Genomic DNA, 25,075 nt, shown 5'->3' with positions numbered 1-25,075 from the left:
CAAAATAATCAAATTATTTTTGATTTTTGGCAAATTGTCCCTCTCCTTGGTGCAGTTACTCTAAATATATACTTGAAACTAGTAGCATAGAAAACATGCACATTGTGGCATAGTGTTAACATTTTTAACGTTTTGTTTTAAAAAAAATCCATCCATCCATCCTCTAATTTCTGCAATCTCTCGCTCTCGTTCTGTCCATCCAATCTTTACTGCACATCTATTTATCAATAGAAAAACAAATTGGTCACTGATCTGTCCCACTATTATTCTGCTCGTCTATCTGACTTTCTTTCAGTCTATCCATCCGTCATTATAATAGAAAAAGATGCTCTATAAGCCCAAATATAACTTATGCAATGAGGATTCGAGATTCACTCTAAAATGTATTAGGCAAGAGAATGCAATTTTCGCTCAGAGAAAGCACAAAAGCCATCTTGCACCGAACCAACTTTGCAATTCCTTTCTGAATGCATATGCTATGAAAGAAGGCACAGGAACAGAGAGAGGTTTTCAATAGGAAATGTTTTATTAGATTGCAGAGATACATTTTTTAATTCAGGCAAATGTGCAAAGGGTCCAAATTGAATCACATACATTGCAACGGCTTGTTCATAATCCTACCTAAAGAAAACACAATACAAAATAGTTTGCGTTAGAAAAGGTAAGATGTTAGCTTGAAATGTCTTACAAATCATTGCAATGAAAAGATAATCAAATCGTGGTTCAAGATACAAAATCATCTGTGCATTACGTGCAAAATCTCACATTATAAAATATTTTAGGAAGAAATACAGACATTCAATGTCATACAAATATTGTGGATAGATTTTTCTTTTGAATGGAAATTTGTTTTAAAGCATTAATTAAATGTTAAATGTGTCTACAAAGTGACTGACCTTCTGAAGTCAGCACATGACAAGAGACAAAAGCACTTTGAAATGTTACATAAAGGATTGAAATTCTAAGGACACTATAAAGAAATGTCTCAGCTGGAAGAGGTCTAGTTAATGTTCAGATTAACTCTAGCGGTCATCACCCTTCAATAAACACAAATACACATTTCAGACGGCATCACCTTGGGCTGAATCAGAGCTGATTTAATCATGTGTCCACGGGCGCTCCTTCAGGCCCTGCGCTCAGACCCACAGAATCAAGCCCTCGTTTTTCATTTACAAAAAGTCGTATCGGATCTACCCTCTGGCTTTTTGTACAAAATTAGAGCATAAAAGTTTAATTATTAGACAAACATTATCTCCTCCAATTGACATAATTAGAGATCGAGGTTGAACTGACGTCTGTCTTATGAAGATAAAAGACATTTAATTAGAAAGGAAAAATCTCCTTGTAAGGTGCTTTTCGCTGATTGTTTAAAGAAAAAAAAAAAAAGCTACATTTTAAAATGAGAAATTTCTCAGTGACCACATTTACATGCACATTATAACAGAAAATATGTTTATATGCTATTTGGATATTCCTATATACAGAAGTGGCCAAAAGTGATGTCCGGAGGGGATGTTTATTTTTTTATGACCGTACAAGTTCGAGTATCGTCTAACAAAAGTACTCGGCAAAAAAGCAACAAAAAATGCATAGGAAAACAAAAAAGAGAGAAAAAAAAATGATCTCTTGTTTTTTCATGTGTTCATAATTTCTTTGTATGACAGCCTGGCCAAAAAAAAAAAAAATGTCTGCACAATTTGGCATGTTTCATTGCGTTATCATATAAAAAAAATGACTTCAAGCACAACTGACACATTCGCTTGCAAAATCTTTAAAAAAAAATGAATAATGTTAAAATAAAGGGTGAAGATATCCATTTTCCCAGGCCGGATGTCACTTCTGGCCACTTCTGTACATGTACGCAGCTTAAGGGTGTATTCACACCAGGAAAAGTCCGCTAGTTCACTTGCTTTGGTCCAGACCAAATACAATGTTGATTTTTGTTTGTTTGGTGTGGTTTGCTTTCACACTGTCCTTTTTGCAAGTGAACCAACATTTGTAAACAAAACCACACGTGAGCTAAGGTCATCCATTCACTGGACAGAAATACGACCCGTACCAGAGTTGGTTTGGAACCGGACCGAGGCCACCTCTTCAGCCTCGGTACGGTTGTTTGGTCCGCACCCGAGTGCGATTGCTGTATTCACACCTGCCAAAAACATCAGCACCAAGGGGGAAACAAACTTGAGCTCGATTCAATCGAAGCAAACAAGACAGGTGTGAATACACCCTAAGTTACGGCAAACAGGTTACATGACGCATACTGTACATTTAATCAATCCTGGTATTGATATGCATGTAGACTGTGGTCCCTTTCTAAATATGAATTAGAATCGGATGAAAGCAAAGACGTTTCCCATCTATACTGAGGACAAATTCGCCCTTTTTGATTGTGCTTTAAAACATGGCACGGATTTGAGCTTCAGCATTCATGGCGACTCCTTAGAAGTTTGACAACACCACCGCTGAACTGATACAAAACAGCAGAGCCCAAACTCGACAGTCACCCTTTCCCTAAAGACACACACGCCGCCTGGGTCCCGCAGATTTCCAGAGAATTCTTCAGAGAACAGCGATAACGAGCATGAGGAACAGCTTTCATAGGTGCTTTCATCATCGACCGCACCTGGTGGAGTTGGCAGCTGTCTTCCACCCCCCCCAAAACACACCCAGACTCGAGTGCTACCTTCACACACACACACACACACATAAACAAACACACACACTCTAACCACACTGTCTTTGTACAGCTAACAAAAGCTTCGAAGTGTTCACTGTGCTTTTTCTGTCTGCATACTAGAGATGGGAATCTGATGCCGATTCTGATTCCTAAATGGTTGTGTAAATGATTCTTTGAGTAAGAAAGAATGGATAATGATTGTAAAAAAAAATTGTATTGCATGTGCAAATTTAGTGCATTTTTTCCTTAAAAATGCAGTGTTACCAAAGACCGTCTCAAACCGCCTATTTCCTACCATCAGGAACACGTAACCAAACCAGTCGACATGCGGGACAGGGCTTTTCTCCACTGACGCATTACCATTCTGATCCATCGACTTGTATACGACCCTGTATAATTCGCTCTTTCTCTCCGTCTTCTGACATACATGGCCGAATTAAACCAGTATTTCCACTTGCCATCGTGTAGTGTTTACTACAGTTGACAGAGTGGATCAGGAAGTCTGAACTCTTGTGATTGAGTGGAGGCGGGGCTAATTTGCATATTCATTATTCTAAATATACTAAGTTAAGCAAAGGTATAGAGTTACACTCAAGCTATTTTAAGGCATTAAGGAAAAAAAAGTTGAAATATGTCATTTTGATTATCAAAGATGAGTTTTAAGGGATACAATTATCGACTGCAGGGGGACTTTAATCATTTTCTGTCTGAGTGGCTTTTATTAATCGAAAATGCATCGAATTTTAATGTGAATCTTCTCGAATCGAATTGTTCTGAATGTGCAAAAATTCTCGAATCGAATCAAAAACCTATGAATCGTGAATCAAATCGATTCGCTGTCTACCCAAAGATTCACAGCCTAACTTTAAAATGTTTCCCGTTGTGTTATTTCTTTTAAAAAATTTAACTGGTTCTGATTAAGTTCTTTATTCCCAACCCTATTAGACACACATTGTTAACTCAATGCATGCATCTAAAGCATGTGTGGGTAGATATATGCACACAAAACACACACAAACACACACACACACGCTCACACCTGGCCTCGAATACATCCTTCATCTATCTTCAAATCACTCCATAAGGTCTTTCCCTTTTCCACCTGCTACTACATCTCTGTCCTCCTCCTCCTCCTCCTCCTCCTCCTCCTCCACTTCCCCTGGGTTCGGCAGGCTGCTGTCCTCCCCCAGAATGCGGCACAGCTCTACCAGCCGCTGCTGCATCTTGGGAATTCCCGAGAGCTGGGTCTCGAGTCGGAGCTTCTCGTCCTGCAGGGAAATACGCGTGGAGGCGTCCAACTTCTCAAAGCGCCAGCCGCCCTCGCCGTCAAACTGCAGCAGGTGGGAGTGGTACTTCCTGTAAGCAGAGGAAGTTCAGGTCAACGAGTGTAATTTGGATTTAAAGTAACGCAAAGATGCTGGTAGAGAAACCTCTGTATGAAACAAAGTTTAGAGCTGTGCAGTGGGGTTTTGCACATGGGCTTTTTTCCTAAATTCCTGGAAAGGTTTACAGTATTACGAGCATAAAACTGCTGTATTATACACTTCTAAAGTATAGTTATTAATTATTTTCTATAAAGTCCTCTTTTCATAATTTAGGTTTTTATGACCAATCTCGTACCCTTGAAATCAAACATTTTTTTTATACTACCATACTTTTAAGAAGTCTAATGCAAATGACCTCTATGTTATGAATGTTATGATTAGCTAATATCTGGGTACTGGACTAATTCGCAGGGTGAACATGCTCAATATTTATTCCTGTGATCAAAGCTGAATTTTCAGCATCATTCCTCCAGTCTTCAGTGTCACATGATCCTTCAGAAATCATTCTAATATGCTGTTCAAGAAACATTTCGTATTATTATCAGTGATGAAAACAGTGGTGCTGCTTCATATTTTTTGTGGAAAACATGATACATTTTTTCAGGATTATTTGGTGAACAGAAAGTTCAAAAGGACAACATTTGATACAGAAATCTTTTGTTACATTATCAATGTCTTTACTTTCATCCTTACTAATTAAACGTATTAATTTCTTTCACGCGATCTTATGTTGATGAGCAGGATGTGATAATCTCTTTAAAGATTCACTTTTGCTAACTTCCACACACCCTTTCTCCAAAACTTAAAATAAGACATGATTCATAGGCAGAGAACATTATTAGGTGGCTAGTTTTCGATTGACTAAAAGAGCGTGGGCCGCTTCCCTGAATTTCTTTTCCCTCTTTTTTTCCCCCTAGTGCAATCACAGAGACAGGTGTTTTCTCTCAGGACACCCATTTCTGATTTTATGCCGGGCATTCAGCACCTTTAACAACCCGTTATTGCAGCTTTGTTGGATAGTCTGGGGAGGGAGTTTTGTCTTGTGAATATAGAGTATGTCTACACAGTACATCAAAATCCTACTTCAAAAGAGCAAGAAAAATCCTATTTTCCATCATATGACCACTTTAATCTTATGTGTTTATGATTCAATGCTTAGTTCCTGAATTAACATAAATATACTTATTTTCCCACAAGCAATAAAAGAACTGCTCTTCATTTTCATACGATTGAAAACCCACCAGAGAGAAGGACGGTGTGTAATAGAGAGAAGCGCAATCCCAGCATCCTTTGCAGCTTCAAAGATTTTGCCCTCCACATCAATACTCACAGCACTCGTACACTCGTCTAGGAGGGCATATTGAGGCCTGTTAGAGATAAACCAGAGATTTATCAGCTTTAAACACACAAGTTGTTGGGGACTTTTTAAACAGACTTAAAAGCACTAGTTGGCAGTTGAATTGTTTAATGTTTTATATTCTGACTTGGGTTTTTTTTTCTTTCTTTCCCATAAAAAAATATCTGAGTGGTTCAACAATAATCTCCCATAAAGCAGCTGCTTGCTTCAAATGCAAAGTAAGCTGTATAGATTCCAAAAACACTAACTGAACCCAGTTAACCACTAATAACATTCAGTAATTAAATATTTATCAATTCAGTGGCTTAAATGAAACCATGAGCAGCTTTCCTACATGTACTGTACCACAATTTAGCATCTTCAAAGTGATATTTTTTCTAACAATTGTCTCAAGCAACTGAAAGATCATTACTGGAAAATAATATCCCTGATTCTTAACTTGGACTTAAATAGATGTTAGTCCAGGAATAAGTGTAGTGTAAAAAAAAATGATATGTGTCTGCCTCAAATAATTTGAAAATAAGCATAAATGTGTGTTATATTTGATAAAACATTTCACAAGTCCATCAAACAGATTTTTGAAAGGATGTATAGAAAGGATCAGTCTCTATATTGTTGAATCTGGATGTAAAGAGTGTCAAAATGTAAATATTTTCTGACGTACTTATGGTAAAACATCCTGGCCATGCCCATCCGCTGCTTCTCTCCTCCAGACAACACGTCCTTCCAGTCGCTCAGCGCGTCCCAACCTGACAATATTTAATCACGTTTAAAAACTAATAATAATATATGTTTACAACCAATACAGTTTTGCTTCTTCAGTATAACTGAATCATTTACACATGCATTATTAATTATATTTATTAATATTTCATCTAAAGCATCTGTTAGTTCGACAGTTTACATCCAGTGCAGTAAATGCGCTTATTTTTATCTTGCAACACTGATGAAAATAAACATTCAAATATCAGACTGTGTGCACCACCATTCAAAAGTTTGGGGTGAATAATATTTTTTTAATATTTTTGAAATAGGTCTCTTATGCTCACTAAGACTTGCATTTATTTGATTAAAAATATAGTAAGAACCATAATATTATGAAATATAATTACATTTTAAAATAACTGTTTTCTATTTGAATATATTTTCAAATGTATTTTATTTCTGCGATTCAAAGCTGAATTTTCAGCATTATTACTCCAGTCTTCAGTGTCACATGACCCTTCAGAAATCATTCTAATATGCTGATTTGGTGCTCAAGAAATTTCTTATCATTACCAATTATTAAATAAAAATGCTGATTCAAAAGAACAGCGTTTATTTGAAATAGAATTCTTTTGTAACAAATATAGTAGTGGCCAAAAGTGATGTTATGTTTTTAAATGGCCCTATAAGTTTGGTTAAACCATCAAAATATGAGGAAAATATTAGATTCAAATTTGAGGGAAGAACAAAACACTGAACTTGGTTAAGGTATTTATCTGACATTATTTTGGCAAAACTACAGCTACAGGTTTTTATTTTACTAGGCAAAAATAAAAGGCACAGAAAAAAACAAAAAGCTCACAGGAAAAAGCATACATTGACTACAACATAATCAGCTATTAATATTTCGGTGGTTCTCTCTTGTTTTTGCACGCATTCATAATTTCTTTGTATGACATCTTATCCGCACAATTTGGCATGTTTCATTACATTTTCACAAATAAAACAATTGACTCCAAGCACAACCATGCAATATGCTTATAATAATATTTGAAAAAAGGGTGAAGATGTCAATTTTCCTAATCCCAAAATCACTTTTAGCCTGTAAAATCCTCTCACCTCCCTCTCTCTCCAGGATGTAGCAGAGGTTCACAGTTTTGAGGATTTCCTCCAGCTGCAGGTCAGAAACGCTCTTCTCCTGCATATCCTGAACAGAGTGAGGATAGATGACCTGATCTCTCAGCGTTCCCACCGACATATAAGGCCTGAAAAAAAAAAAAAAAAAATCCTGGCATTTAATCATTTAGTTCTTTTTGTTATGGATGAGTTGTAATGAAACTTGAGTTTTTAGTGGGTAAAATAGCCGGATTCATTGGATGAAAAGGTATTACTTCTGAATAACATTTATATTTATCACTGTGTATGTAATGATATTTTCACAGTGTGTCTTGTTTGATCTATCCATCCATCTATTCTCTGTTTCACATCCTGCATTAATAATTTTCATAAAACGAAGGCAAAATGGGTGAAGTGTTTCAAAATGTAGCCTACTCAAAAATCAAGTGAGCATTAGGCACATCCTATAAAAAGGAGAACAAAGTCTTATTAAATCTTTTTTCTCATTAACAGTTCTAATATAGATGTTCAGTGAACTGCAAGCAGGCCAAATGACAAACAGCTGCAGGTTTTAAATGATGTCGGACACATCCCGTTGTGTGATCATGAACGCGACGCGATGCTGTGCTCCTGTTGGGTTTGTAATGAAGCCGACATGTAACGCAGTCACAGAGCACCATATGTGCTGACTGCTTTTGGATTGTGCTCCTCGTTTTAATCAGCACGCTCATCAGCACTAATTAACCTGGCACGGCGTGGGAAATGGAAATAAACACATGCACGCACACCCACGTCTCTGCCTCCTAATTGATCTTAATTCTTAAACAAAAATCCAGCAGACTGAGTCTCAGTACTGGGCCCTGAACCTGCACAAAGAGGAATCATCAGCCTTCTACAATCACAATTTCTACACTACTGGCATTAACAAAATATTCTGTATGCTAGATTAGATTTAGTCTAAAATCAGAGTACAGTGACAAACAGTATGTTAAAGGTGTTTGGATGGCATATTGGTTTTGAACTGAGTAGTCAAGCTTTTTGGCAAATTTTACAAATGTTTTATTTAAAAATATATCCAAGGCTGAACCTGCTATATTGGTTGTATGTGTGAACCCAAAAGTGGAGTAATTCATTTAAAAGTTAATGAATTTAGTCAGATGTTAAAGGTGCTTTGGGAAATGGGAAGAAGATTTTGTGTTCAGTAATGATAGGAACCATTACTTAAGCCACATTGTTTGGTGGGGAAGATATATTGATGACATCTGTCTAGTTTGGTCGGGATCTGAAATTGAACTACAAGCTTTTCACAGATTTCTGAACAATACGAATTCAAATATTAAACTGGATCTTTGCTACAGTAAGGAAAGCATAAACTTCTTAGATCTTTGTATTTATAAAGACAATCAAGGTACCTTACATACATCTTTATATAGAAAACCAACAGACAGAAATACAATCCTCCATGCAAAAAGTTTCCACCCTAAGAGGCTAAAAGAGAATATTCCATTAGGACAGTTCCAACGAGTGCGACGGATTTGTGACCAGGAAAATGACTTTAAAACTAGATCAGAGGACATGGCGGCACGTTTCCAGGCAAGGGGATACAAAAACGCTATCATTCAGACAGCTTATACAAAAGCTAGAAGTCGGGACAGACCAACTCTATTACAAAAAAGAAGTGGTCCCACACTGAAAAATGATAGAGTGGTTTTTGCGACAGCATATAGCACAGAGGCAGAAAGAATTAAACAGATAGTTAAGAACAATTGGAGTATCATTCAGAGTGATACAACACTAAGGGAGATTTTCAAGGAACCACCTCTAATCAGTTTTAGGAGATGTCCAACTTTACAAGACAAATTAGTCCATAGTCATCTTCAACCAAATGACCAACAAACTTGGTTGAAAACTAAACCAAAGGGGTCCTATAAATGTCATCACTGTAATCACTGTACTAATGTTGTCCAGACCAAAACTTTTAAAGACTGTATCTCTCAGAAAGAGTACACTATCAATCATTTTATAAACTGCAAAACCACATTTGTTATTTACAAGTTGGAATGCACAGAATGTAAAGTCTTTTACATTGGTAGAACAAAAAGACGCTTTCAGGATAGATTGGCAGAACACAAATATGCTATTCGTATGAGTAATCTCAACTATCCTATGGCCAAGCATTTTCTACAGCATAATAGTAACCCATCAATTTTACAAGCCTATGGAATTGATCATATCCCCATTTCGATAAGAAAAGGTGATAGACAGTACCAACTCAATCAAAGGGAGGCTTTCTGGATTTTTAAATTACAGGCCACTAAATATCCGGGTTTAAATGATGAGCTAGATTTAACGGTTTTTCTGTAAAGCCTTTTGTAGATTTGACATTATTTACTTTCACCAATGTTTTTTTTTTTTTTTTTTTTAAATGCTATTATGGTGACATGTTGTATCAGACATCCATGTTTGTAGTTTTTTTGTAGCTTTGTTTCTAGTGGGAGGAGTTGATCATTGGGGTTTTTCCACTATAAAGACACTTGTAACCCTTTACAGCTGTTTGATTCCCTGACGAAGGCCAGTGTGCTGAAACGCGTTGGAGTCATTTTAAAAGTCTTTTTTGACTATGCCATAAAATAAAGGCATTTTTAATATTCCAGGAGAGTGCCTTGGAGTTTTTCTTTTGTTTAAAATCTACTCTACCTCTTCCAAAGAGCACCTCTACCAAGATAAGTGAATCCGGGAAGCGCTCCTGATCTACATGTTTTAAGTGCTTTAAGTGATGTTGGATGACGTCACTTCTTGTTGGCGTTCGAAGTATTGTCAAACAAAACGGAGGCTAGCTCGACCCTCCCTCATCCCGTCCCCTCACCCTCCCTTCCGTGCTTCCTGAAACAGTCATGAATTCGGGACGTTGCGCGTTCCTTCTCCTTTTCCCTCTTCTTTGCTATTTGTTCATCGGAATGTCGTCTCTTTGGTCGTGCGTCGGCCATATCAAAATTCAAGAGAATATAATTCTAACGTTGGTTGTTGTTGTTGTCTAGGACATCTCTCCTCTAGCTAACTTCCCTCTTCATGCTTCTCTCTCCTCCACCCCCCACACCCCCCTTCATTGCACTAACCACCCAACCCCCAACCCCAAATCATTCTTGTCGGTTATTGGCTGGAACACTGTTTGTTATGTTTCGTGGTCCAGGCTGGGCCAGTTTGTTTTTGTTGCCGTTTGTGGAGCCTGGGCTGTCTATAGAGAGCGCGTTTTTTACAGTGTGTTCAGGGGACAGGCAGCTAGCGGATAGTGAGGAGATGTTTGCTGTATGTGACAAAAAATGTTTCAGCCTAAAAAACGTGTGATATCGCTTAGAGCACCTTTAACTCTCACATGACAAAGAGGTCTGTGGTATCAGCACACAATTTTATGAGATTTGCAGTGTCTCCCAATACTGACATACTCTTTTGCAACTAAAGCTAGGTGAAACAACTGTTGATGATATGCAACATATCTCGCTATATTTACGTATTTGCTCCAAAATGGCCAGTTGTCAAATTATTATTACATTTTTAAATTATATCCCCCTAATTCGGATTTTTAGAATTATAAAATTATTGGACGTTTGATTATTATAGAATTATTATTTTGGTTACATCCTTGAAGAACAACAATGAAAATAATAATAAAAAAAATTATGTGAACACAGGAAAAATAAATAATCATTTCATGTATATACATTATAATATACTTAAATATATAAAATGATACACATAAAAAAAAAAACACAACATTGATATTGGTTTTATATAAAGAAATTATGTATTATATTGTCTACATTGAGTGATTACAGAAATCATTGAATCAGAGTTTTGAATTGAATCACTGAAATTTTGCTACCTAAGTTTAAATTAGAGCATTAAAACATAGTAAAACTAACTAAATAGTCATCAGACATGAGAGAAGGATGGATTGCTCAACTTAATGGCAACTTGAAAATGCATTAAAATCATCAAACGTTGCTTCAATTTACATATCATTTTAGGGTGTGTTCACACTTGTAGTTCGGTTCGCTTGGTTCGTTTGGTCCGGACCAAAAAAAAAACTTCAAACATTTAGTTCTGGTCCGCTTGGCGTTCACATTGGCATTTTCAACACCGCATCTAAAGGCATAGGGATACATTCACAAACTGATTGGTTGGCTTTTATGTATATATGTATATATTTTGAACCTACCGAACATCTAAAACAATGCTGTGTGCTGGGCTTAATGCGCTCGCTGTATGTGTATAGCCTACATATGATGGTCTTTTGACCAGCTGAGAACTGGTGAAGAGCTTATAAATGTGTAAAGGAGTCAAAACAGCAGCAGGAATCCCTCCGTCACACACACACAAACGAAGTTCTGTTGCGAGGAGACGCGGTTCTGATGCCTGTACAGAAGTGTGATGGGCAACATCGCGACTATTACGAGAAAAAAACAGGTATGTTTGAGCATTCTGTCCTTTTTAGGGTCGCATCTTGGGACATCATGTCCCGTTTTTGGTTCGTTTACATGTCTTTGGTCCGTGTTGCGTTTATATTTCAGTCGAACTGCACCAGAGTTCATTTGGAAGCAGACTGAGACCCATCTTTTCAGCAGTTTTCGTCCGCTTGTTTGGTGCGCACCAGGATTCAGATGGTAGTGTTCACACTTATTTAAATGAACCGCACTAACAGAGCAATCGCACAAGGGTTTGTTTTCATCGAACCAAACATGCCAAGTGTGAACACACCCTTATATGAAAAATCCTAGTCCTACCTACTGCACAGTCAAAAGCATATGCTGTAACTTCCCATCACGAGTGAAGTACATATTTTAATGCAGTTTTTAGGTCACCGCGTGTAGTCTGTGTGTAGCTGTAGTACCTTTGAGGTATGTAAAACATGTGCTCGGGTGAAGGCTTGTAGAGCACTCCACTGTAGACGGGCCAGAGGCCGCTCAGGATTCTGAACAGAGAGCTTTTTCCACAACCGTTGGGGCCCGTGATCAGCAGATGCATGCCTTCTTCAACCTGGAGAGAAAGACCCAACATCCCCCAACATGTTAAAAAAGACACACAAACACACATGCAGCAGATCCCAGAACACCCCCACAGAGAGAGAGGGGGAGAGATGCACAGAGGGACAAACCACGGGAAACAGCTAAATGTGTTTACAAATTCAGCAAAGCCACAGGGTTAAAAGGAGCAACTGTGATGGAAAACGCTTGATGCTTTTCAAAGGCTCTCTCTACAACACAACATACAGAGAAAAACAGATCGCTCCCTCTCTGCACCCTGTCATTATGTTAAAGCCCTCCATTCACCAGACACACATAAATATACCAGCGCGGCATCCAGCTAGAGCGTCAATTACTATTAAAAGACCTTCAACACAACACCAAACCAATGTGAATCATCTGGGTTCAAAACATCTGGAAGCGGTGTTAATGATATTTCTAAGTATAGAGACGAGCTGTTCGAGTGACTTCAGCCTATTTTGACGGCTGTCTGGCAGTGAAGTGCAGATTAAACCGGATTTAATCTTAAAGGAACAGTTGAGTTCATCCAAAAATGTAACAACCTCAAAGCAACATCACATTATATCTGGTCTCTGTGAGAGGTTTCATCTATCACATCATTGTCTACTGTGTTTCTTCCTCTTGGCTTGCAGTAGGCGGTCTGGTTTTGGATGAGAAAGCATTGTGGGTAACGTGAATTGTGTCATGAGCACACCGCATGACTGCGACATCATGGCCATGAGAGGGTATTAGCACCATGCCGCCCCTGCAAATCGAGGCGCTGTCGTGGAAACCCTAAGAGCACACCAACGCGCGACCGTAATATAATCAGCACATTGTCCGGGGCGGACCAGAGGGGGGTCACACTGTGGTACCCATGACCCATTTCTCAGAATTTGGTAGGAAACATGAATTAATCATAAGGGAGCAGATAGTCAATCTATAGTCAAAAAATAGGTTTTAAAGAATTCTGGTGCATAAAGCATGAGCTGCATTCATAACGAGTGCATCTAAGACTCATTTAATGAAACAATTCCCACTGAAATAGTCAATTAAACAATGATTGCCATACACTAATAATTCAGTATACGTTGCGTACTGATGGGCTCAGAAATTTCATGTAAAATTTCCCCCCGGATTCACAACAGGTGAATACACACATACATTTTTTCATACCCTCATTATGAAATTGATGTTGCTATATCACTAATATTGATGAATCCAGAAATTATCAACAAATTCTATATTCTATAGAAATGATATAGAATTCTAAAAAATTTTGAATAATAGTGTAAAAATATGTTTGTGTGTGTATGTATATATATATGTGTGTGTGTGTGTATAAATATTATATACGTATATTTTACACATAAAAAGAATCAGACCCAATTTATCATTAATATTTGCAAAAATAATCCTTCATTTTGGAATGATGTACTAAAAGATGTTGTTTTGTATGTGTGTTCCTGAACTGCCATGCAATGCATCTAAAATTACTTTAAACAGCTTTTTATAATTCTTGTATAATTATAATACATGGATTTTATGCATATTTCTTCATATTAATGGAGCATGGAATATTTGTATTTTTTCCACAGGAACTTTAAATCCAGAGGTCTACAAAACTGAAAAAAAAAAAAAGCTAAAAGGTGCTTTAAAAATGGTAAGAAAATGTGATCAGTTAATGTACCTTGTATACATTTCCCTTAAATATTAACCAAAAAGCTTGATGTTAAAAAAACACCCACACATATCCATGTTGTCAGACAACTATCGACATATCAGCTCTGCAGATGTTATCTAAAACATGTGCATAATAAACAGTGGTGCTGAGAACATATCAAATGAAAATCTGCAAGACCGGGACATATTTTGCAGAACTTATCTTGCTAGCTTTAAAGTTTACGGCTTTAAGTCCTGATAAATTATGTTTTGAGCTGTACAGAATAACTGACTATATCTGTCACCAGAGCATAGACGGGGAAAACTAATTCAAATATTCCATAAAGATAAGCTAATGCAAGCAAAACTGACAGTAAGAGTGAATGATCAAAATACATAGCCTACAAATTCTCTATAGGGGTCTCATTATAATCTCCACCTAAACCCACTTTAAACTGTCAAAGGTCAGACACTGATTAGCAATGCTGTATTATCAGTGAAGTACTCACAGAACTGGGCCAGAGAAATAAGAACAGATAACAGCCTCATTGACATATTCACACTTCACATGCACATAAATCATGCATGTTGCATCAGACAACGGACTCATTTACTCTGCATGAGCACAAGATATTGCAGCATAGAGTAAGAAATAATTGAATATACAGTCTCCTTAGCTGGAAAATGGAGAATGGTTTTAGTTGGTTGTAACAAGTATGCAATCCTTACTACATACGCATGCTAATTTTGCACTGGTAAAATTAGATTATGCATTAAAATGACTAAAGGAGGTTATAAGATTGGAATTTACCTGGATGTTCAGGCTGGAAACCACCACATCCCCTGTAGGAGTTATTATTGGCAGGTTTTCACATTTGATACCATGTTCCACATCAATCACCTGACCTAAACAAACGCACACAAACAAGACTTAATGTAAACGACTATGTTCAGCATGGAATATAAACGCACCAATAACGACGTACTGCTCAGTACATACTTAAAGGTATAGCGGAGGATTTTCTTTTTCCGGGTGGATCATCAAGACTATTGGTCCTCCTAAGTGTCAATCATTCTGGTGATATGTTTACGTAAGGCCGTCGTACGTGCTCGTGCACGCGATTCACACGATGGCGTGCGCTCAAAACACAGGTTGGGCTTCCCACTGATGCCTCAGTCGTGAAGTTTCTACTTGACAGGTAAAGTTTGGCATGCTATTTGGAGAAATCCATTTAAAATCACTGCTAGTAAAAGTTAATGTAAGCTATGATTAGCTCGTGCATGCTCTCTCGTGCACACGTTTAATAGGCGTTGCCTCTCGGGAGCAGGTAGAGTGTTGCGCATGTGCATTTTTTCAAAAAGTGGAGAGGGCGGTTCTTTTCTAAAATTTGGGAAAATCCTCCGCTATACCTTTAATATAGATCACTGTTGAAAAGTTTGGGGTCGGTAATAGTTTTAAAACGTTTTTGAAAGAAGTCTCTTATGCTCACCAAGACTGCATTTATTTGATTAATATTTAAAACAAAATCCTACTGATCCCAAACTTTTCAACAGTAGTGTACAGTAATAAAGGATGCAACTGTAACTGTGTAAACCGTAGTATCCTATACTGTTGTGACATGACCTCAATTAATTCAGCAGTTTTTCCATTGAAAATAAAAAGGGTTATTTTGCATTTGAATCCAATTTTCAGTGAAAATGTGTTCACTTTTGAAAACCCAATCAAATAATGAACAAGAGATCAAATCAAAATCATGGTTTACATTGCTTCCAGTTCATTTGCCAAACCATAAATGGGGTCAAGTCGAGCACATACATACTGCATAATACTTTTTAGATGGGATGCTATTCCGAAAATGGCTATAATGTTACATAATACACAACGACTAAAGTTGAAACCTCTTATCTGCAGCGGCCCCTCCACTCTCATGCCATGTGTCACCACCTGAGCTGCTCCTGTCTCTCCTGGCTTCACCTCTGTGGCCGAACGGCGGTACACCCCGACACGCACTTCCTCAAACACCTCGAACATCTCATACACACGAGCGGTATATCCAGCCAGTTCTGTGACCTGTGATGGGATGATGGAACATTTTTTTAGCAACTTTCACACATGAAACCCTATATAGGCAACGCCTTTGACTGAAATAACTAGTCTGAAAATGGCAGAGAATTATTTATTTGGAGCTGGATGCTCAATGTTTAAGTTTGCTACATTCACATGACGAAAGATGACAGAAGATCAATTGATGCACACTGGTTTTATATTGTAGATTTCAGATTTACAGATTTTCAAGAAGATGCTGTTTTCTGGGCTGCGGAAGCAAATTCACTTAGCACGCACTTCCAAACGATGAGGACTCGGGTAAAACCGACACCATCATTACTGTTCATGTCACTGTGTATCAAGTGCTGAGGAAACCTCCAAAGATGAAATTAAGAAATAGTAATGGCTGTTTGGTTTCCGATAGGGCTGGGCGATATGGAGCAAAAAATATATCTCGATATATTTTGCTATATCTCGATATACGATATATATCTCGATATCTTTACAGGAAAAATAACCCCCCAAAAACTACTGCAAAAACAAATATGCCAAATACCACAAAGTCTTTTTTTATTGAAGTGCAAATAGGTAGGCAGTTCATGTAGGAACAAAGTGTTTCTGCGACATTAAAAAAAAAAAAAAAAAAAAAAAATCCCTGTATACAAAAATAATAATTTAACTGTAAAATAAAGGAAGAAATAATACATATTGCACTATTTTAAATAAACCTGTATAGAAATATCATTACTAATTTTGGCAAATAAATAAAAAAAATGCCATATATCCCCCAAAAACTGCACAACTGTAGAGTAAAACATTAATTAAAAAAAAAAGTGATACAAATGCATCTAAAAATTGACATGATTGTTACAAAATCACACTGTCTGGGGCCTCTGGAGAACTCAGAACAACTGCTAGCATAAAGTTTAAAGTAAAAATAACTGCCATTAAATTACAGTATCTTACTACTATGCAATTAGATAAACTGTTCATTCATTACATCACTTTACCTCTGTCTTTATCCACCTTTATCCTCTTCTCTTCTTTTTGGCACTGTATCTATAGCAGAATAGGTAGGCTAATGCTAATTTATAATGTGTCATGTAAATTCGGCCATCCGTCACAATCAGGAAACTTTCACCATGTCTAGACCTGGCGCGAGCTGCCAGGCCCGTTTCTACAGGGGAGCATGTTAAGTGTGAGTGCGCCCTCAAACAAAAGCAATGCGGCGAGAGGCGACGCTACACAACAAATTACCAACAACAACTGATCGCGCGCGCGCGCTGTTTCTGACGCACTTCAAGCACTCGCTGGGCGGGGAAAGATTGATGTGCCTGACTGGACTCGGGGGACTTGGTTGAAGGAGACAACACGCGAGGGGAGGGGGAACAAAAGCAAGGAGGCGGAGGAGGGCGGGGGCGAGCACAGCACAGAGAAGGCAAACAAGCAAAGTGGCGAAATCAGAATTAAATATAAACAATATAATCGATATATACGATATGTCAAAATCCATATCGAGTTTAAAAAATATCTCGATATATCGTAAATATCGAGATATCGCCCACCCCTAGTTTCCGACACACTCTGTAAGCCGACTGGGCCATCTGACCAATCAGAGCAGAGTAGGCTCTCAGAAAGGAGGGGTTTAGAGAGACCAAATACTTGATCGACCCATTTCAGACACTGTGAGAAAAGAGGTGATGCTGCAATGTATATTGTGAGAAAATGAAAGTGTTTTTGACCTTGGATGAATGTAAATCATAGTAGCAGACCTCCAAAACAAAATTAGAAACAGTTAAATAGCATTTGCATAATCTGAATCAAATTTTGGCCACTTTAACCTCTTAAGTGTCACCGGCCCACCGGTGGGCCCAAAATCATTACATATTTAAAACAGTAATATCCTATAATAAACATAAACTAATCTTGACAAACTATATATCATTTGAAAGCTTACAAACTCTAGTTTTCATATTTGGTGAATGATTTCCAAAATAAATTAGAGAGGAGCTGTAATTTATCAATTTGCAACAAGAATATTTTCATATTTATAAGGCGTGTTCAGACCTTTATTTTGAAATAGCAATGAACATGAAAAATCATGAAAGAATGGATGAAACCTCAGTTTGTTTTCATGCCAAGAGTTCAAAAGATATCATCCATTCAATTATTTTAGAAAAAAATATATTAATATGTTTTTAATAACGCATATGGAAATGAAGGCGCCCTTATATGGGCAGTAATGGAGTCTGGTTGTCACCTAGTGAAAATGTTTGGTACTGCGCCCAAACAAAATCTCACTGAAAGCTCATTTTTTGAGATATCAACCGGAAATTTGAAACACAACTTATTCAGATTTTTGGCTTTGATTTTCTAGCAGTTTTAGAGTCGGCCAGGTTTTAAAAATATATATTTTATATAAAATATGAATAATACAATTTTTTAAATTGTACATTTTCATAAACACAAACTTATATAACTTTTTTTTGTTTCACTTTCTTAATTTATTTCACTTCAACAAAAATCTGCCAAATGTCTTCTTTAAAACAAGACCAATTTTACGTCTATACTCCAAAGCATTCTTTAATTACAACCATTTAAAGTCGAAATGTGCATTTTCATGAATATTTAAAAAAAGGGGGGTGACACTTAAAGGGTTAAAGGAGCATTTTGGGGGCACATTAAAATAAGACAGATTAAGTCATTTTCTTAGTAATTCGGTTTAGTTTTTGTTCATATCGAAGTGCATATTTTTAGTTTCTGCTTAGCTTGTTCTTTTGCACAAAAAAGTTGTTGTTTTTTTCTTCACTTTTTATCTTGATGTACACTGCAAAAAATGCTTTTCTTACTCACTATTTTTGTCTTGTTTCCAGTCCAAATAACTAAAAATTCTTAAATCAAGATGGATTCACTAAAGTAGTAAAATGCCATAAGATATTATGTCTTGTTTTCTGAGTGAGAAAATCTAAAATGAAGTGAGTTTTTGTTTAAAACAAGCAAAATTATCTGCCAATGGGATAAGAAAACTAATCTTAATTCAAATGGAAACCAAGATTATTTTCCTTATCCTATTGGCAGATAATTTTGCTTGCTTTAAGCAAAAACTCACTTCATTTTTCCCCCCAGAAAACAAGACATAATATCTAATGGCATTTTACTCATCTAGTAAATGCCTCTTGATTTAAGAATTTTTAGATTTTTGGACTGGAAACAAGACAAAAATACTAAGTAAGAAAATCTCTTTTTTTTTTTTTTTGCAGTGTAAAAGTGCCTACTGGAAGATGAGAAATGCATCTCACCTCTTTGTAGGAGACCATGATCCTCTCCACAGCGTCAGCTGCAGCGTTCAGAAGGTTCCGGGCCGTTGTGAAAGCCTGTGTGCGGTCACTCACCAAGTCCTCCTCCTTCATCACCAGGGCTGCCTGTTTCACAGCCTCTGAATCTGAATGGAGCATGCGAAAAAATATAAAATACAATAGGGGTGAGAGGAGCAAACATGTCTATCACATTTTAGGGACCTTGTTTTGAGGTTCTGTGGAGAGGACATTAACATATATAAGTTTTAAGTCTTAACACACAGCAGTTTGGGGTCAGTAAAAAAATTGAAAGAAATTAATACTTAGACACATTAAATTGCCCAAAGTGACAGTAAAGATGTTTATAATGTTACAAAAGTTTTCTATTTCAAATTGCTGTTCTTTTGAATGTCTATTTATCAAAGAATCCTTAAAAAAGATGGATAATGGTTCACAAATATATTCAGCACAACTGTTTTCAACATTGATAATAATCCGAAATGTTTCTTGAGCAGCAAATCAGAATATCAGAATGATTTCTGAAGGATCATGTGACACTGAAGACTAGTAATGATGCTGAAAATTCAGCTTTGCATCACAGGAATAAATTACATTTTACAAAATTGTAATAATATTTTGCAATATTACTGTTTTTACTGTATTACTGATCAAATAAATGCAGCCTTGGTGAGCATAAAAGACTTCTTTCAAAAACATTCAGTAACTAACCTTACCAAACCAAACTTTTGAATGCAGACTTCAATAACTAAAAAAAAAACATATCAACACATGCTCAAGGAAGTTTTAGATTGAAACAATCACAGAGCCAAAAAGTCTGGAGCCACAGACACGGAGAGGAGAACAGGAACTACAGATAGTCATCATAATTTAATCCATACCATATTTCGAGTATCCGGTGGCAGTGATGATGGGCACAGCGACCATGACCAGGCCTGATGCGCTCCAGAGATATTTCATCAGGAACTGTTCCAGCATGACATACCACAGCCTCTTGAACAGGATCAGGTTAATCTGCTCGGACAGCGCCGTGTAGCTCCGCTGCAGCTGAAACATCTCGATCTGCGCAGGGCAGACACGCAGGCACGCACACACACACGCAGACATGTATACACACAGATACACAGGCAACAAGATAACATTAAGCTGGTTTCCAATTATAAAGTGTCCAATCAGGCTTTCTGATTCATGAAAATGACATTTCATAATTTGTTACTGTTGGTACGAATAAGAAACGTGTATTTTTAAGCGTAAAATCAGAGCACATTAAAACCATCATGAAGGTTAAGTGGAGAGTGTGTGAGTGAGAGTCTGGGGTCAAAGTGGAGCATACAGACTTTTGCCCTAATTCCAGGGCTTTCTTTGTATTCAGGCCACATGACCTCTCTCTATGAACACTTTCTCTGGCCGTATGACTGTGAAGTTCAGGAACATTTCCAATTGCAAGCATGGGGCACTGTTTGTTTAGCTGGGACATTTGCTTTGTCATTGAGACACAGGCACAAAATGACCTCAAATACTCGTTTTACAAGTCTTAAAGGGATAGTTCACCCATAAATGAAAGTGCTGTCATCATTTAATACTCACCTTCATTACATCTCAAACCTGAAAGACCTTTTCTTCCATAGAACAAAAACATTTATGAAATTTGAAGTTTTAAGAATCGTACCTTTCCTAAAACATAAAGACACCAACGTTTGGGGTCAGTACGATTTTTTAATGTCTTTAAAAGACGTCTATTACAGTATTATACAGTAAAAAAATATATATATATATATATATATTTGGAAACATTATTTTAATTTAAAATAACTGTTTTCTATTTTGAAATGTAACTTATTCCTGTAATGGTAAAGCTGAATTTTCAACATCATTACTCCAGTGTTCAGTGTCAGAAATCATTCTTAATACGCAGATTTGCTGCTCAAGAAACATTTATTATTATTATCAATGTTGAAAACAGTTGTGAAGCTTAATATTTTTGTGGAAACCGTGATACTTTTTTGAGGATTCTTTTGATGAATAGATAGTTCGAAAGAACAGAATTGATTTTAAATCAACATTTTGGAACATTATAAATGTCTTTTCTGTCACTTTTGATCAATTTAAGCATCCTTGCTGAATAAAAGTATACATTTCTTTCAAAAACAAACCCCTAAACTTTTGAACGGTAGTGTATGTATTTACAAATAAAATAATTAGCTTTTATATTGTCAAAAGTCAAAAGAAGTGATTAAAATTGTATGGCACTTTTTACAATAAATGTTGTTCTATAAAAGAAAAAGTGCTCGTATGAAAACCCTGGTATGCAAGCCAATTATATTAATATAAAAATATAATATACCATTATATATTATATTAAGGCAATAATATCACATTTGTTAAATGTGTTATATATATACATTAATTTAAACATATTTAGTTAACATATTAAGCTAACATTAACATTGACAGAGCCACAAAAAAAACCTTTTTTTTTTTTATACATTTTTTTTTTTTATTGTGGTCCCCAGTTTTAAAATCCTTGTCATAACAAAAACAGTCCATATGTCTCATGTGCAATATTTCAATTCTTATTACGAGATAGCTTTGTATCTTTTTGTGTCTTTTGCTATGAGGAGCAGATTGAAAGTTATTCACTGAACAACTTCACTTTGTGGTTCTTTCTGGAGCTTGATTGCTGCTGCTCACTGTCTGTCTTCATGCTATGAAAAAGAACAGTGTGAACCTGCTCCGTTCATTCATCTCCATTTGCATTGCTCGGAAGAAAAGTCATTCAGTTTGGAAACACATGAGGGTGAGCAAATGATGACAGAAAACCAACCCAAGAGAATATTTTCTTACCTTATGTCCTCCATAGAAGGCAATCTCCTCCGAATTGGCGATGATGCGAGAATGCATGTATCTAAGGTCGCCTTTCCTCCTGGCTTCCTCGGCCACAAGTTTACCAAAGCGTGGGGAGAACATTCTCAGAACCTTGGCAGTGAGTGCCACCACGATGCCAGCTATGGCGGAGGGCCAAGTGGTGTTGGCACCTTTTGACTCACCTATATTAATGAGCGTGTAACAGGTCATCACTACGTCGAGGATTGGTTTGGTTAGGTTAGAGTACAGATGAGCAACAGAGGCAGCAAACATCACCACATCTTCAGTCAAGGACTGATCAGGGTTTGCCAACCGGCCGTCCATGTTGCTGACACGGTAGTATGTCTGATCATTGAAATACAGCATGTAGGCATGGGTGACCAGCCGGGTGCGGAAGGCGAGGGTGAGCTGACCCTCCAGGTAACGGATGGCACTGTTCACAAACGTGGCCGGAATGGCGATGAGCAGCCACTTGGTTAACTCCACCACAAACGCCCTGGGGTCTTTCTTCACAATGGTTTTCACTATTTTCCCATCCAAACTGGCAACATAGATGGAGAGAAAGGTGCGTGAAATGAGGGCTAGAGAGTGGAAACCGAGCAGTCCAAGTTCTTTGCAGAAAAGCCGAGGAAAGAGGATTTTCAAGAGACGAATCAACCTCTCGAAGAATTCACGGTTCACGGCCGGGGAGCTTTTCTTTTTCCTTGCGGCTTCCACTTCTTGAGGTTCTCCATTGGAGGTAACCAGGTCAGTACCCTTAACCTGTTTACTAGTTCTTCCTTTCAGCCTGCCATATACGTAAGGGGAAAGTTTCTTCGCCCCATAAAGCGCAACAAGAAGGAGAATGGTCTTTTTCACGAGGGGGTTTTTCAGCTGGGAGGGAAGCTTTGAGTACACAGACATTTTGCTTGTAGCTTATCAATACTGAGACCATTAAAAATGAAGGTTATTGAAAGGCGGGCTGCTAACGTACACAGCTATATGGATATCTATTCATGTAAACTAATATAAATGTGATTTCAGCAAATTGACAGCAAGTTCTATTGGAAATCTCAATAGTTTCGGAGACAGAAATTAAATTAAATGGAGAAAAGTGGAAACTTGTGCGTAATTCTATTCTTCTTTTCTTTTTTTATTGACAATTTTTATAGATTATCATACAACATAGGCTAAAGCATAAATGTTAAGACCCTGCAATCTTACTCCTATTTGAGTGAGAAGATAAAACTCAAATATTTCTCATTCTAACAAGCGATCTGAGATATGCAATACACATGAATGTCAATAAACTTTATAGACTACTCTTACTGTATGTCAATAAGTGTCTCGTTTGAATCTGTATTTGTATAAGCTAAGGAGTTTTTAGAAGAAACATAAGCTACTTAAATGTCATGACTCATGACTGACATCTCCACTGAGGAACTTCTTTGGGAAATGTTGTTTACATGATTAAAAAAAAAAAAAGTTAAATGTAAATATTTTGCGAGTAAGAATGGGAATATACTTAAAGTGGTAAAATTATCTGGCAAACAACATGTCCTGACTTCAGAGGTAGTTCAAATGACAGCTAGCAAGACAAGCTAATAAACTCAGTGTACTAAAAGCAACAGCGGTGCGACACAAAAACACAACACAGTAAGTTGACTATAAACACTATTTACACGTTTACATATCCGCTATATTGAATCAAACAGCATGTAAATGTCAAATAAGTGTCGTTTAAGTTGCGCTGCTAGCGCTTCTGGCTAATATTCACTTTACTTCAACTTCCTCCGTCCAACTTTCCGTCTGTTTTGATCATCCACGTAAAGGTCATTTTCACTGCAGATCTGAAATAAGACAGGCCATAATCGTGGTGAGCACACGCGGTCCCTGTTATTTAACTCATCCAACGGTCCCAAAGCAGAATAAAAGCCACCGGTGTGTGTTTGAGGGCAGGCGTAAATCCATCAACCTCACCGGGACTCAGGATCAGTTGAATCTCAGAGAAATGCGCCGATGGGTGGAGTAAACACAGGCATTACTCACGCCACACAATACAAAAGTCACAAACGACTGTTTTCATAATCACTGGCGTCCTTCCAGATTATTGCGCTGTTAGTTTTACTGCTGCAAGATACAGTATATTGTTTTTGTAGTAGGCTATCTATCTATCTATCTATCTATCTATCTATCTATCTATCTATCTATCTATCTATCTATCTATCTATCTATCTATCTATCTATCTATCTGTCTGTCTGTGAGTCTATCAAAAACTGTACAACTGTAATCAAAATACCACAATCACCATCTTTAAATTTAAATCGTGATATTATTACTTCATTAATCAATATTATAATATGGTAATACTCAGTCATGTGGTTTAGTTGTTGATAAGAATTAAAACTTAATTTCTTTCATTAGTTAGGGCTATCAATCAGTTAATAGTCTACAGGCTGTTTAAAAAACACAGATTACTGCATCTGACCAAAAAACACTTTATTAAAAACAAACTTTGTACATTCTTGTTTTTTACATTTGATTTTTTTTTTATAGAGATAGAAAATGTTGAAAACCAAGGGGAAAACAGCAAATTATATACAGTCTGGAGAAGTTTCTTCCAAAAGTGATATAACACGTGATCAGGAAAATAGCGATTAAAGAGGATTTCGATAAGGATTTTTAAAATTGGAGCAGGGAAAATACAATCTCCAATAGAAACATGGAGGGAACATCTTTATAAAGTCTTAGCATTTGGTACCATGATGAAGCGAAACAGATATCATAAACTTCATTGGTTTTATGTGCCTTCAGTGTTATCAGTTTATCAAGTCTTTAATCAAAAATAAAAGGCTGTTATCCTTCATATTCTTCATCCTTTAGATCAGGGGTGGGGAACGTCGGTCCTGGAGAGCCACTGTCCTGCAGAGTTTAGTTCCAACCCTAATCAAACACACCTGAACCAGCTAATCAAGGTCTTTAGGATCATTAAGGCTACAATCA

The 25,075-nt window shown here is 37.0% G+C and overlaps 1 protein-coding gene across 1 annotated transcript; it reads right to left on the bottom strand.

Moving 5' to 3' along the window:
* Window positions 1–503: 503 nt before the first annotated feature.
* On the bottom strand, window positions 504–24,170 carry abcd1 (ATP-binding cassette, sub-family D (ALD), member 1). The gene is made up of 10 exons (XM_079897176.1): window positions 22,072–24,170; window positions 20,109–20,289; window positions 19,213–19,355; window positions 15,766–15,937; window positions 14,678–14,772; window positions 12,072–12,217; window positions 7,187–7,332; window positions 6,027–6,111; window positions 5,247–5,372; window positions 504–4,036 (listed from the first exon to the last, which is right to left on the bottom strand). Exons 1-10 carry the CDS (start codon window positions 22,993–22,995, stop codon window positions 3,754–3,756), a joined length of 2,301 nt encoding a protein of 766 aa, XP_079753302.1. The 5' UTR covers window positions 22,996–24,170; the 3' UTR covers window positions 504–3,753.
* Window positions 24,171–25,075: the final 905 nt, after the last annotated feature.

The sequence above is a fragment of the Squalius cephalus genome (genome assembly GCF_949319135.1).
Source record: "Squalius cephalus genome assembly, chromosome: 16".
NCBI lineage: Eukaryota > Metazoa > Chordata > Actinopteri > Cypriniformes > Leuciscidae > Squalius > Squalius cephalus.
This window is presented reverse-complemented; position numbering and strand designations above follow the sequence as displayed.